Consider the following 12,170-nt stretch of genomic DNA (forward strand, 5'->3'; position numbering starts at 1 on the left):
AGAATAAAGTGTGAGGCCATGTTTCCTCAAGTGTGTAAGGTCTGTACATGTGATTCGGTTGATCACAGCATATTTCACAAGGCCTTAAAAAGGACAACAACCAAAGACAATGCATCCCCCCAGACTCTATAGCTCATCTGCGGGTTGATGATTTTAGTTGCTTTAATTGTCATTATCATTTATACTTATTTTTAGTTTGTATTCTCTATTTTTTTTTCTATAAACGTCTCCATTAGAGTTATACACATGACATAATAGCATCGGATGGTGCTAAGAAACTGATCAACATTAGCAAACTACAGTAATTTCGTAGATTTTTCTGAAAAGACATCTCTGAGGTACTTCTGCCCACCTTCCCCTTCTGTATCTTTGTTGCCACGTTCCTTCTATGATTGGAAGGATGGAGAAACAAGATAGAGTGCTGCCCCTTAGATCAGTCGCCATGGAGTCAAAGTCTTGTCAGATGTCAGAACACCATCATAGACTAAAGAGGAAAGGTAAAGACAAGATCAGCCTAAAGCCCTAGGCTGCTCAATGTCTTCCCTATACTGACTATAGACCCAAGACTTATCAGAAAGTCTCCTGTTTTGGAAGCTGTAATACACATAGACACTGCACTTCATGGTCTCAAAACCTACAATGAGACACAAAATGCAGTTGAGTCAGTTTGTTCTTTTTGACCAAACTCTACCACTGAGGTTGAATCACAACTTATATTTCTATCTCTTGCATTCCTCGGTTACAAAACTAAGGACTCAATAAGGAGGTCTGGGTTTCCGTTTCTGTTAGAACTGGACAGTTCTCCAATATAATGCTTCTCAAAAATTTTGCTTGGTTGGTTTTATTTGTTTGTCTTTCTTCATTCCTCCCCCTTCCACCTCCTCCCCCTTGCTCTCTTCCTTCACCCCTCCTCCTCTTTTTATGGGAAGGTTTTATGCCTTCATTGAGTTGCCTTGAATTGCATACACAGTCAAGGGTGAGCATCAACTGGTGATCTTTCTTCCTTTACCATTACAGATTGGCACCATCACATCCAGTTAATGTGATATGTAGGACAGAAGCTAGGGCTGCATAAGCACCTAATGCACTTCACCCTCAGATCTACTTCTTATTTAATGAATTTATTGAATTATCTAGGTAAGTGCAGGAATTGAGGAAAATCCCAAGACACTACATTTTCACCAAGCTCCGATGTTGCTTGTTCCAGTTTATTGCTTTGAGTCATGAAGCTTTCACATACATGATCTCACTAAACTCTCACAAGTACCCTTGCAGGTAGCCATACTTTGACCTATTTGACTGATGATGGGAATGGCATGTGTAGAGTCCCACTGATAAGAAAAAGTAAGTGAAGCATCATGGCTCAGGCCTATAATCCCATTACTAGGGATGTATAATGGGCCATGAATTTTTAGGACATCTGGGGCTACAGAAGGAGTTCAAGTTCAGCATAACTACATATGAAAACTTTGTCTCAACAAACAAACAAACAAACAAATCAAAATAATAAAAATCCCAAATGAACAGCAACAAGAAAAATAGAAGAGCCAGTCTCCTAAGTTATTTTTAGTCTTAACTTCCAAATGTTTAACAATCCTTGAAGTTCTAAAACAGTCAAGTAAGAAATGATTGCCACACACATATACAATGAATAGGACTAAAACATTAGTAAAAGTAAACAGTTAATAGAATGGATAAGAATGAGGGACCAATTCATATGGATAGGGTAGGATGGAAGTCAGTTAAGCAATCTTAGACATTTGACCTTCACATTGAAGGTTAGAATAAAAGTCATCCAGATAGAGCATAAAACAACAGGTCCACCTAGCATGCATAGGCCAAGTCCATAATGCATCACAGAAAAGGCTCATAAATAGGCCAAGGGTAGCAGGGCACTCATATGTACTTAGTTAACCACCATTATTCAGTTCATTCAATAAGCATGACAGGGACTTTCTTAATATTACTTGTATTGCTTCCTTCTTTCAAGAGGGGGCTGCTGTTTGATCAGAAGGGATTCCCCTCCCCTCCCTCCATTTCTTTTTGGTTTTTCAAGACAAGGTTTCTCTGTGTAGCCCCAGCTGTCCTGGACCAGCTTTGTGGACTAGGCTGGCCTAGAACTCACAGCGATCTGCCTGCCTCTGCTGGGATTAAAGGAGTGCACCACCATACCTTGGCTTGGGATTTCCCCCTTTCTAATTTATTTCTCCTAAGTAGACCTCCTGAGAAAAGTTTGAGGGCCCTCACCCCTGGGCTCCACAGGCATCTGCAGTGGCACTCCACATAAAGTGCCATCTGTGTGGTGCCTGCCCAGAGGAACAAAGAGGTTAATTCTCTCCTTTTAAAACTGTGACTCCCATCCTCCCCCAGTTCCTCTAAGTGTTTCCTTTTAAAGAAAAGCCATGGTTCACTGCTACTGAAAATTAAAGACAACAGCATAAAGATCAAGGTCCAGGCTGGTACCAGCAATGACAGAACATTAAAATTGTTACTTGAATTTCTCTTTCCTTGAACACCGACAAAAGCTATTGAAGGAAAGACAATCTTAACACAGGTTAACTTCATAAATGTGTGTGTGCTCATTAAAACTGGTATATGAGAAGCCAAGGGTTGATATTGAGATACCTTCCTCAATAACTTCTCGCTCTGTCTTGTTCTTTGAGACAGGGTCTCTCACTGGACCTTACTATTTAATCTAGACTGCCTGGCCAGCAAGCCTTCTGGATCCTTGTGTATCCAGTGCCAGTGATAGGATTACAATGTACATGACCACACCTGGCCTCTAAGCATGCCTCTAAGCTCCTTAGAATCTTTCTACTTGTATCTCTTCATTCATTGACTCTTTTGGCTGAAACTAATACATTGGAGGTGACCTTCAGTTTAGATGAAATGAGTGGCAGTAATGATTACATGACTTCCTCCATCCCACACAACCATGTGGAGTACCAAGAAAACATAAGAGGTTTTTGTTAGGTAAAGGTTACTTCATAAGGTTGAGGAGACAAGCAATAAGCAACTAGCTCTTCTGCCTTCTACATATACTGCTAGTTTCTCCAACTGCACCAAGCTGTCTCTCTTCTGTCTCTTTTAAGTTCCAGATTTGCTTTTGCAATCAGAATTATACCCTGCACACCCAAGAGTTCCTTCTTCTCTGCTAAAATCATGTTTTCAAGACTTACCTTTTCTGACACCAGACCTCCACTCTCAACCCCATGTTGGCATGCTGTTTCCAGGTTGTACCCTTGATGAATACCCAGCTTCTATACTTCATATTACATCTATAAGATGGACTCAGTCTTCTAGCCTACACAAATACGCTGACTGTCAATGGGGTTTTCAAAGCAAATTTAACACTGCTCTTCCTATATCTAACAATGAAGAAGACATAGGGTGTTACAAATCTGTGGTTGGCCCCAAAGAAATGTGTGATCAAAACCATGGTGTCCACAGAACTATTTGATCGATGAGGCTTTGGCACAATACAGGCACAGGGAAAAGACTGAAAAATAACTGAAGGTAGGCACATTTCTCCCCCATTTCAGTATCTTGGGCACTTAGAAGCATGAAATGAAAATTTGTGAAAAAACAGCCATATCAACTTGCTGTGGTGACTCAAAAGTTGTCGTTTCTTAACTCAACTTTGCTGAAACACTTGATTCATGTTGTTCTTATTTAACCTAATTTGCATTGATTTAATCAGTGCTGGTATGCTTTAAATACATAATAAATTGGAATTCTGCAACTCAGAAGACTTAGAATAGCTAAATTTCAATAAAGCTCATTTCAATCTGTTAATGTATACAGCTCTGCCAAGGGATTTAAGAGGATAGAAAAGATGCAACTTGCCACATTAAAGGTGAGAAGGGCTTAAAGATACCATGCAGACAAAATGATTTGCAGGATAACATAAAAACTCTGTGTGTGTGTGTGTGTGTGTGTGTGTGTGTGTGTGTGTGTGTGTGTATCTTAATTACAGCTTAGAAGCCTAAAAGAATCTTCTACACTGAGTGGCATACTTAGAAGAAAATTCACATATAAATGCAGTGCATTTAATTTTATTCTCTTTCTCTCTCTCTCTCTCTCTTTTTTTTCCCCCAACACTCAACTCTTCTCTGCCTCTCTGTACCAGCTCTACAAATCAAGTGACATCCAAAGTAGGACTTCTTCTTGCCCATTTGGCAGCCTCTCTCATCCTTTTGCCAAGCTGCATGCATTATAAGGATTTTCTTCCTAGCAGCCATGGGGATTGGGTGCCTTATGCTCACAGCACTTGCTGAATGGCTGGCCACTGTTTACCCCTGCCCAAGCCTGCCCAGCCTTGCTCCTCCAACCCTTTAGAGTTTATGGCTCAATCAGTCGGCATGCTGTCAGGAATAATTGTTTTGGCAAGGGGTAAAACCACTTGATGATGAAATTGTTTCTCTGTCTGTTAAAGTGTTCTGCAGCGATGCACAAGTGCCAAGTGTCCAGTCCAGAGTTAGTTTGGAGGCAAAGTGAGGACAGGTGACCATCTAGATTGGCAAAGGAAGAGCTCAGCTCTGAGGAGGAAAAGCAAAGATCTGTCTGTGTCAGTTAGAAAGTGTATGACTTTGAATAATCCACAGATGTCGCTGGCCTCAGTTATGTCATGTACAAAATGGAAAGGGTTGATTTTTCTCGTGTCTCCTATAGCTCTTAAGACAGTATATGATGTCTAGGACATTTCAATTAAATGATGCATCTTGGAGATGACTGACCAGGGCAGAGCTCAGAAGATAATGCAGAATAGAGTGGTTAATATTCCTGTTCATATGACTTTTCTTCCTGAAAAGTGCCTCCTGTCTTTGGTGACCTTAATTCTACCAGTTGGACTTTTTACCTTTGTTGTTCAGTGGCTTGACCAATCTGCTCAGCTTGGAAGACAGCCCAATCCACCATCACCCCTACCAAAGTAATAGTGACAGATAATGCCCACTTATTTAGAGTTCATTGGAGGCAGAAATGATAGGGATGTGGGGACCATAATACACCTTAATACATGACTCCTTCTGACATTGGTTTACTTAGTCATCTTTGAGGATTTGTTTTAAACAGATGTCCAACAGGTCTGTGGCAATAGGGTAGAACTGTTATAGAACAGTTGTGACTGGAGGATTACTTATTCATTGTATGGACTCCTGTCTATAGAGGATTGAGTGTAGAAAATCCAGCAGAAACTTTCACTGGTATACAGAAGACAATTATTCTGTAAATTCCCAAAACTGTATTAGAGATGAGTAGATGAAAAAAGGGCTTCTTGCCCTTTAAAATACCTCCTCTCCACACACTTTCTAATACATATTTCAGGGGATAGCCGTAATTACCATGAGCAGCAAGCACATCAGTGTTAGCCTCTCCCGTGTCATGCAACACCATCTTTATCCTTGTAGGCAGTGCACTCCATGTACACAGGGTAGATTGGGGCAAGCCCCGGTGGGATCTTCAGCAGTCTTCTTGTACACAGACTGAATCTGCCATACCGCAACCCTCTCTCACCATCAGGGCTCAGATCGCTTCTCTAGCAGAATGGGCTTGGAAAGCATTCCCTTAGCAAACCCTAAAAATGGCCAGCTCTAAGTAGAAGGCTCCTGTTAATGTTAGTGTTAGCAAATAGGAGAGCAGAGCAGAGGAGAGGAGAGGAGAGGAGAGAGGAGAGCAGAGGAGAGGAGAGGAGAGGAGAGGAGAGGAGAGAAGAGAGAGGAGAGGAGAGGAGAGGAGAGGAGAGGAGAGAAGAGAGAGGAGAGGAGAGCTATCACAGCCAAACCCACATCACTGCCTTCTTGTGTCTCCTCTCAAGTTGCTTTTGGAAAGCAAAGAAACAAATGTTGATTGCTCTACATAGTCCTATCTGTTACATGTAGGCAGTTTAAAAGAGGGGGATATATCCCAAAAGAAAGGTTGGGGGTGGGAAACGACCGAATATGTCAGTCCCTCATTTGGATTTATCTTGTCATTGATGATGGTTTTTTTTTTTACTCACCCCCCTCTTTTTCCCCCTCACCCTCAAATATAAACCAAACCCCCCCCCAAAAAAAAACTGAGAGTGTTTTTCATTTCATCAAAGAACATATATTACTTGGTTTAAAAAAAAATGTTGGTTTTCTGCCCACCCCTTTTCAATCTGCCGGTGTTGGAGGTGCTCGAAGACGCACAATCGCAATCGCAGGCAGCTTACGACACTCAGTGAGCAGTTGGTGCCGGTGCAGGCTCGCGCACACTCCTCAGAGGAGGGAAGGAGCCGGGCGCTGCTCTGCGCTTCGCAAAGCATGAGGCGGCCAGGTTTCCGCAGCTGCCCGGGACACGAATGGCAGGCGTTCTCCAACCGGGACTCCAAGGTGGCTACGATCCGTGGTGGTCATTGCCGATGACATTCTCCAGACTGTCAAATCCTGGGGAGTCTCGAGCCCCGAGTTTGGAGTTGATTTTTTCTCACCCCCCCCCCAACCACGTCACAGTCTCAACTGCAGAGGAAAAAAAAAGGGGGGGACCGAAGCAGGAAGGCGAGAAGCCCGGTCTCCCGGCACATAGTTGGGAAACTTGCGGGTCCTAGAAGTCGCCTCCCCGCTTCGCCGACCGCCCCTGCAGCCCCGGAGCGCAGCAGCAAAGTGAGACATTGTGCGTCTGCCAGATCCTCCGGCCGCGGAGCAGGGCTGCCTCGGGAAACACAGAGGGGTCTTCTCTCGCCCTGCATATAATTAGCCTACACACAAAGGGAGCAGCTGAATGGAGGTTGTCACTCGCTGGAAAAGGGTGGGTAAGACACTTTTTTAATTAAATTCTTTCCAGAAGAAAAAAATTTTTTTCCTCCCTTTTCTTTGCTGCCGCATCTAACATGGACTGCATTACCCTGGCTTTTATCTTTCCGTGGCTGTGAACTTTGTATGCCGCCTGGCTTCCTGCATGCTTAGAGGTGAACGTGTGGCTCTGGGGAGGGGGGGTTCCTTCTGCATTTCTCTATATTGATTTGATTTTTTTTTTGGTCCATTTCTTCCCCCATCCCCCTCCCTCCCTTCTCCCTCGGAATAAAATATGATATAGATTTCTGACCCAGCGCTTCCAATGGACATTCTCCAGTCTCTCTGGAAAGATTCTCGCTAATGGATTTCCTGCTACTCGGCCTCTGTCTACACTGGCTGCTGAAGAGGCCCTCGGGGGTGGTCTTGTGTCTGCTGGGGGCCTGCTTTCAGATGCTGCCCGCCGCCCCCAGCGGATGCCCGGGGCAGTGTCGGTGCGAGGGGCGGCTGCTATACTGCGAGGCGCTCAACCTGACCGAGGCGCCTCACAACCTGTCCGGCCTGCTTGGCTTGTCTCTGCGCTACAACAGCCTCTCGGAGCTGCGCGCCGGCCAGTTCACGGGGTTAATGCAGCTCACGTGGCTGTATTTGGATCACAATCACATCTGCTCGGTGCAGGGGGACGCCTTTCAGAAACTGCGCCGAGTTAAGGAACTCACGCTGAGTTCCAACCAGATTACCGAACTGGCCAACACCACCTTCCGGCCCATGCCCAACCTGCGCAGCGTGGACCTGTCCTACAACAAGCTGCAGGCGCTGGCTCCGGATCTCTTCCACGGGCTGCGGAAACTCACCACGTTGCACATGAGGGCCAATGCCATCCAGTTCGTACCGGTGCGCATCTTCCAGGACTGCCGCAGCCTCAAGTTTCTCGACATTGGATACAATCAGCTAAAGAGTCTGGCGCGCAACTCTTTCGCCGGCCTGTTCAAGCTCACAGAGCTGCACCTGGAGCATAACGACTTGATCAAGGTGAACTTCGCCCATTTCCCGCGCCTTATCTCCCTGCACTCGCTCTGCCTGAGGCGGAATAAGGTGGCCATTGTGGTTAGCTCTCTGGACTGGGTTTGGAATTTGGAGAAAATGGACTTGTCTGGGAACGAAATCGAATACATGGAGCCCCACGTGTTCGAGACCGTGCCGTACCTGCAGTCCTTGCAGCTGGACTCCAACCGCCTCACCTACATTGAGCCCCGTATCCTCAACTCCTGGAAGTCCCTTACCAGCATCACTCTGGCCGGGAACCTGTGGGACTGCGGGCGCAACGTGTGTGCCCTGGCCTCCTGGCTAAGCAACTTCCAGGGACGCTATGATGCTAACTTGCAGTGCGCCAGCCCAGAGTATGCACAGGGCGAGGATGTCTTGGATGCTGTGTACGCTTTCCATTTGTGCGAGGATGGGGCCGAGCCCACCAGCGGCCACCTCCTGTCGGCCGTCACTAACCGCAGTGACCTAATGGCCCCTGAGAGCTCAGCCACCACTCTGGTGGAAGGCGGGGAGGGGCTGCAGGATGGCACGCTTGAGCCCATCACGGTGGCTCTCCCAGGCGGCGAGCATGCGGAGAATGCTGTGCAGATCCACAAGGTGGTCACAGGCACCATGGCCCTCATCTTCTCCTTCCTCATCGTGGTCCTCGTACTGTATGTATCCTGGAAGTGTTTCCCAGCCAGCCTCAGGCAGCTCAGACAGTGCTTTGTCACGCAGCGCAGGAAGCAGAAGCAAAAACAGACCATGCATCAGATGGCTGCTATGTCTGCCCAGGAATACTATGTTGATTACAAACCCAACCACATCGAAGGGGCCCTGGTGATCATCAACGAGTATGGCTCTTGTACCTGTCACCAGCAGCCCGCGAGGGAATGCGAGGTGTGATTGTCCCAGTGGCTCTCAACCAATGCACTACCAAATAAGCCTGGGCAGTCGGGCAGGCCGGCGGGCACCAGGACGGGTCTCCTCTGCGCTCTGATGTGTTAACTGAAACTGTAAGGGGAATCTCTCCCAGAGACTTGACATTTTAGCTTTATGTGTCTTAAAAACAAAAAATCCCGAAATAAAACACAACAAAAAACCCAACCCCACCCCATAATCTTCAGGACAGTCTTGTCTTAAATTTCATATGAGAACTCCTTCCTCCCTTTGAAGATCTGTCCATATTCAGGAATCTGAGAGTGTTAAAAAAAAAAGGTACCAATCATTGATTTTTTTTTTTTTTTTGTAAACTAAAGCGTTTAAAATAAAATAGCATTTACAGTTTCTACAGACTGGTGGAACCTAAATGAATTGCTACCTGTCTTATTGGAGAAGCAGTGGTTGGAGTTTCCTTGGAATGCAGGGTGGGAGTTTGAATGAGGGGTCTTGGCAGGTGGGAAAAAAACAAGAAATCATTGACACAAATCGTCAGGTTCTATTTGATGGTAAGAAGGGCAAAGGAAGACAGCTTATCAGTGTGATGGTCCTGCGTAATTTATCTCTGTGAATAAGGTCCAAATAAAGTCAGTAAGACCCTTTATACTATAGTCTGAGCAGTGGGCTATGACATCTAGCTACTTTAAAAGTGATGAGTGAGGGGAAAACTGGCATCATCTCTCAGCCTCTAAGGCATAGATCAGAGATCTTGGCAAGATCACTGCAAACGGCTTTTTAAAGGCAACGCCTGACAGCTTGTCCTGTGAGCATGAAACATTTTCCCCCTTTCAAATCAGCTTAAGATGCCATTTGATATTTTGGTCTGAATTCTCCCATTCCTTTACCCACCAGAATTAGTAGCAATCTGTACCCTTTACCATGCCCTCCCATGTTAAGGAGAACCCCTCAGCTTCAGAGAGAGAGAGAGAGAGAGAGAGAGAGAGAGAGAGAGAGAGAGAGAGAGAGAAGGGAGGGAGGAAGAGAGGAGAGAGGGAAGAGAGAGAGAAGGGAGGGAGGAAGAGAGGAGAGAGGGAGAGAGAGAGAGAGAAGGGAGGGAGGAAGAGAGGAGAGAGAGAGAAGGGAGGGAGGGAAAGGGGGAGAGAGAAAGAGAGAGAGGGGGGGAGAAAGGGAGAGAGAGAAGAATATCTCAATGTTCAATCCTGATACAGGCTTCTGGAGCTAAGACTGCAGAGAGCCTCAGTTTAGGAATTACTGTGGGGAAAGAGAAAAGCCTGACTCAGGAATCCCCCTTGGGTAATGACTTGTGGTGAGAAAATTCAGCTCCTGACTTGGTTCAGCAGCCTTCGGGATGAGGTGGGAGATTTCCTTCTTTCTCCCCATTTTTGCGTAATATTGATGTGGGAATAATTTGTTAAACCGGAACAAGAATGCTTCCTAATCTCAGATGGTCTTTTATGTGGTGTGGTGTGTTTTCACTGTTTTTCCACCTTTTAAACAAAATGTTGAAGTGACTGCCATCTTCTACCCAGCTCTCAGATGTTTGCAGGGCTCCTCCATTGACACTGAATTCTTTTATTGGACTAAAGAGTGAGGAGGTGAGAGCATTGGCATTGGGTGGGTTCGGAGAAGGGCAGGAGGGGAGGGCTGTATTGATGGATGCTATTTTTTAACCACCTAACAAAGTAATTAGATGTACAATCACAACACACAGTCACTGACAGTAAAAGATAACAACTGGTCCAATGTTTCCCACATTACCCTTCTAACTGATACCAATGCACATTTATCATTTTTATCCCCTGCTTTCCGTTCAAGAGATAAGTACAAAAAACAGTAATCAAGATGGGGGGGGGGGGAAGAACACACAACCCCATCCCTCACAATGCAAATACATCCAACTGCTAACCTCAAGAGGAAAATCCCACTTTAAAAAATGCACAGTAATATTAACAGAAGGTTTATTTAAGGTAAGGATTGGTGGTCAATTCATCTACCATTGAAGAAAGCAATATACCTAAAATATGGCTTACAGAAGGCTCCTTCAAAAGACACATTTTGCAAATGTCTTTAACGCATAAGCCTTAAGAGACAGCTTTACACACATGCATACATCAGCTCACACCTGACCAAGAAACTTCACCTCAGTTTGCATCGAATAACAGGACTTTATGGTAAATACCATGTTCTTAACACCCATTCAGATTGTGCATGTTGTAGAAGAAAGGTGTTTTGTTTGATAACTTTAACGATGGGCTTTGGGGTTTAGTTTAAGCATGATGGGGTTGGATTGCCCTTGTAAACAGATTAACGCTGAGAGGCTAGGGGTAAAGACATGCTTATATCAGCAATTGAACCTTTCTTTTCTTTCTTTCTTTCTTTCTTTCTTTCTTTTTCTTTTTTCTTCTTTCTTTCTTTCTTTCTTTCTTTCTTTCTTTCTTTCTTTCTTTCTTTCTTTCTTTCTAAAATTAAAGCATTGTGGCCATGGAAGTAGGGCTGTGGTTAACTTCACCTCTTCACAGGGAGACCCCAGGAATTCAGTGACACATGTTGTTCTTAGTGCAGGATAGTGTGGGTGTACTTATATGAATTTTGCTACTAGAAGCAAACCTTTAAGGCAGACATTAGAGTACAGTGTTCCTCTGTCCCTTACAGATTTGCACTGGAATCTATAGTTTATTTGTAGCCCTAAGACCCAGCCCTCAGTTTCTTCTCTTCTCCAGCATAGCTGTGAGAGAGAGCATAATCATGTTTTATTCTGAGCTGCTCGTTTATTCCCATGACAAGTCATCAAGTACTTAAATGTGAATCAAATGGAGACTCTTTGAAAAGAGAAATCAGACATTAGTGACTTTCAGAGCAAATGATATGTACGCAGCTAAGTTCTACTGTTTGTATTCATAGGTAAGCAAGTGTATTCCACACACACAGGGGTTTCATTCACGTGGGTACCCGGTTCAGTGCCTCTGGATTTCAAGAAGGGCAGAGGGAGAAAGAAGCTAAACGTAAAAGTGGTAGTTTTAACTAAGGTTTTCTGATACTTGCAATCTTCTATTCCTCAGATTAATTACTCTTTAAGTTTCAAGAATCTTGCTGTGAGCCCTCTTAGCAAACATTTAAAATGGAATCTCATTTTTAAAGGTGCAACACTTTTTCCCTCCCTGTTTGTTCTTCCCACAGAAGATGCTAATCGCATCTTTAGAGTTCAAGGCATCTCATACTGGGCATTGTGATGGATCAATCCTGCTTTTTAGTACTTTCCAAGTACTGAGTAAGGTTCAGCAATAGTGTTGAGGCCTTCTTTTTTTTATGTTTATATAGGGGGGAAAAGTGTTTTCAAATGACAAATGGCACTTTCTCATACAGGTCTTAGCCACAGTAGATTTTGAGGTTGTGCCAGAAAAGTAGGTTAAGTGAACCTCATCTTCAGCCTTTGCACAGAGGAGAGGTGCCTCCTGACTTGTAGGCTTCAGCCTGCCTAGTGGGACCACCTGC

General features: G+C 44.7%; 2 protein-coding genes across 4 annotated transcripts in view; one reads left to right on the forward strand and one right to left on the reverse strand.

Annotated features, from left to right (window-relative positions):
• Ctnna2 (catenin alpha 2) overlaps window positions 1-12,170 on the reverse strand; it is a 1,128,304-nt gene that overhangs the window by 403,778 nt on the left and 712,356 nt on the right. The gene's annotated exons all lie outside the window — the stretch shown is intronic.
• Window positions 6,180-8,907, forward strand: Lrrtm1 (leucine rich repeat transmembrane neuronal 1). Of its 2 annotated transcripts, none has more exons than XM_051154755.1 (2): window positions 6,180-6,772; window positions 7,057-8,907. In XM_051154755.1, the coding sequence occupies exon 2, from the start codon at window positions 7,116-7,118 to the stop codon at window positions 8,682-8,684; it is 1,569 nt and encodes a 522-aa protein (XP_051010712.1). In that variant the 5' UTR covers window positions 6,180-6,772; window positions 7,057-7,115; the 3' UTR covers window positions 8,685-8,907. The 2 variants fall into 2 exon arrangements, with proteins under 2 accessions (XP_051010712.1, XP_051010711.1); XM_051154754.1 differs by having other exon boundaries at window positions 6,180-6,768.

This window comes from Acomys russatus, chromosome 13 (genome assembly GCF_903995435.1).
Source record: "Acomys russatus chromosome 13, mAcoRus1.1, whole genome shotgun sequence".
Classification (NCBI taxonomy): Eukaryota; Metazoa; Chordata; class Mammalia; order Rodentia; family Muridae; genus Acomys; species Acomys russatus.

What these genes read in the sequence shown, in the direction of transcription:
- Lrrtm1 (XM_051154755.1), top strand. Translation starts at nt 7,116, where the DNA reads ATGGATTTCCTGCTACTCGGCCTCTGTCTACACTGGCTGCTGAAGAGG.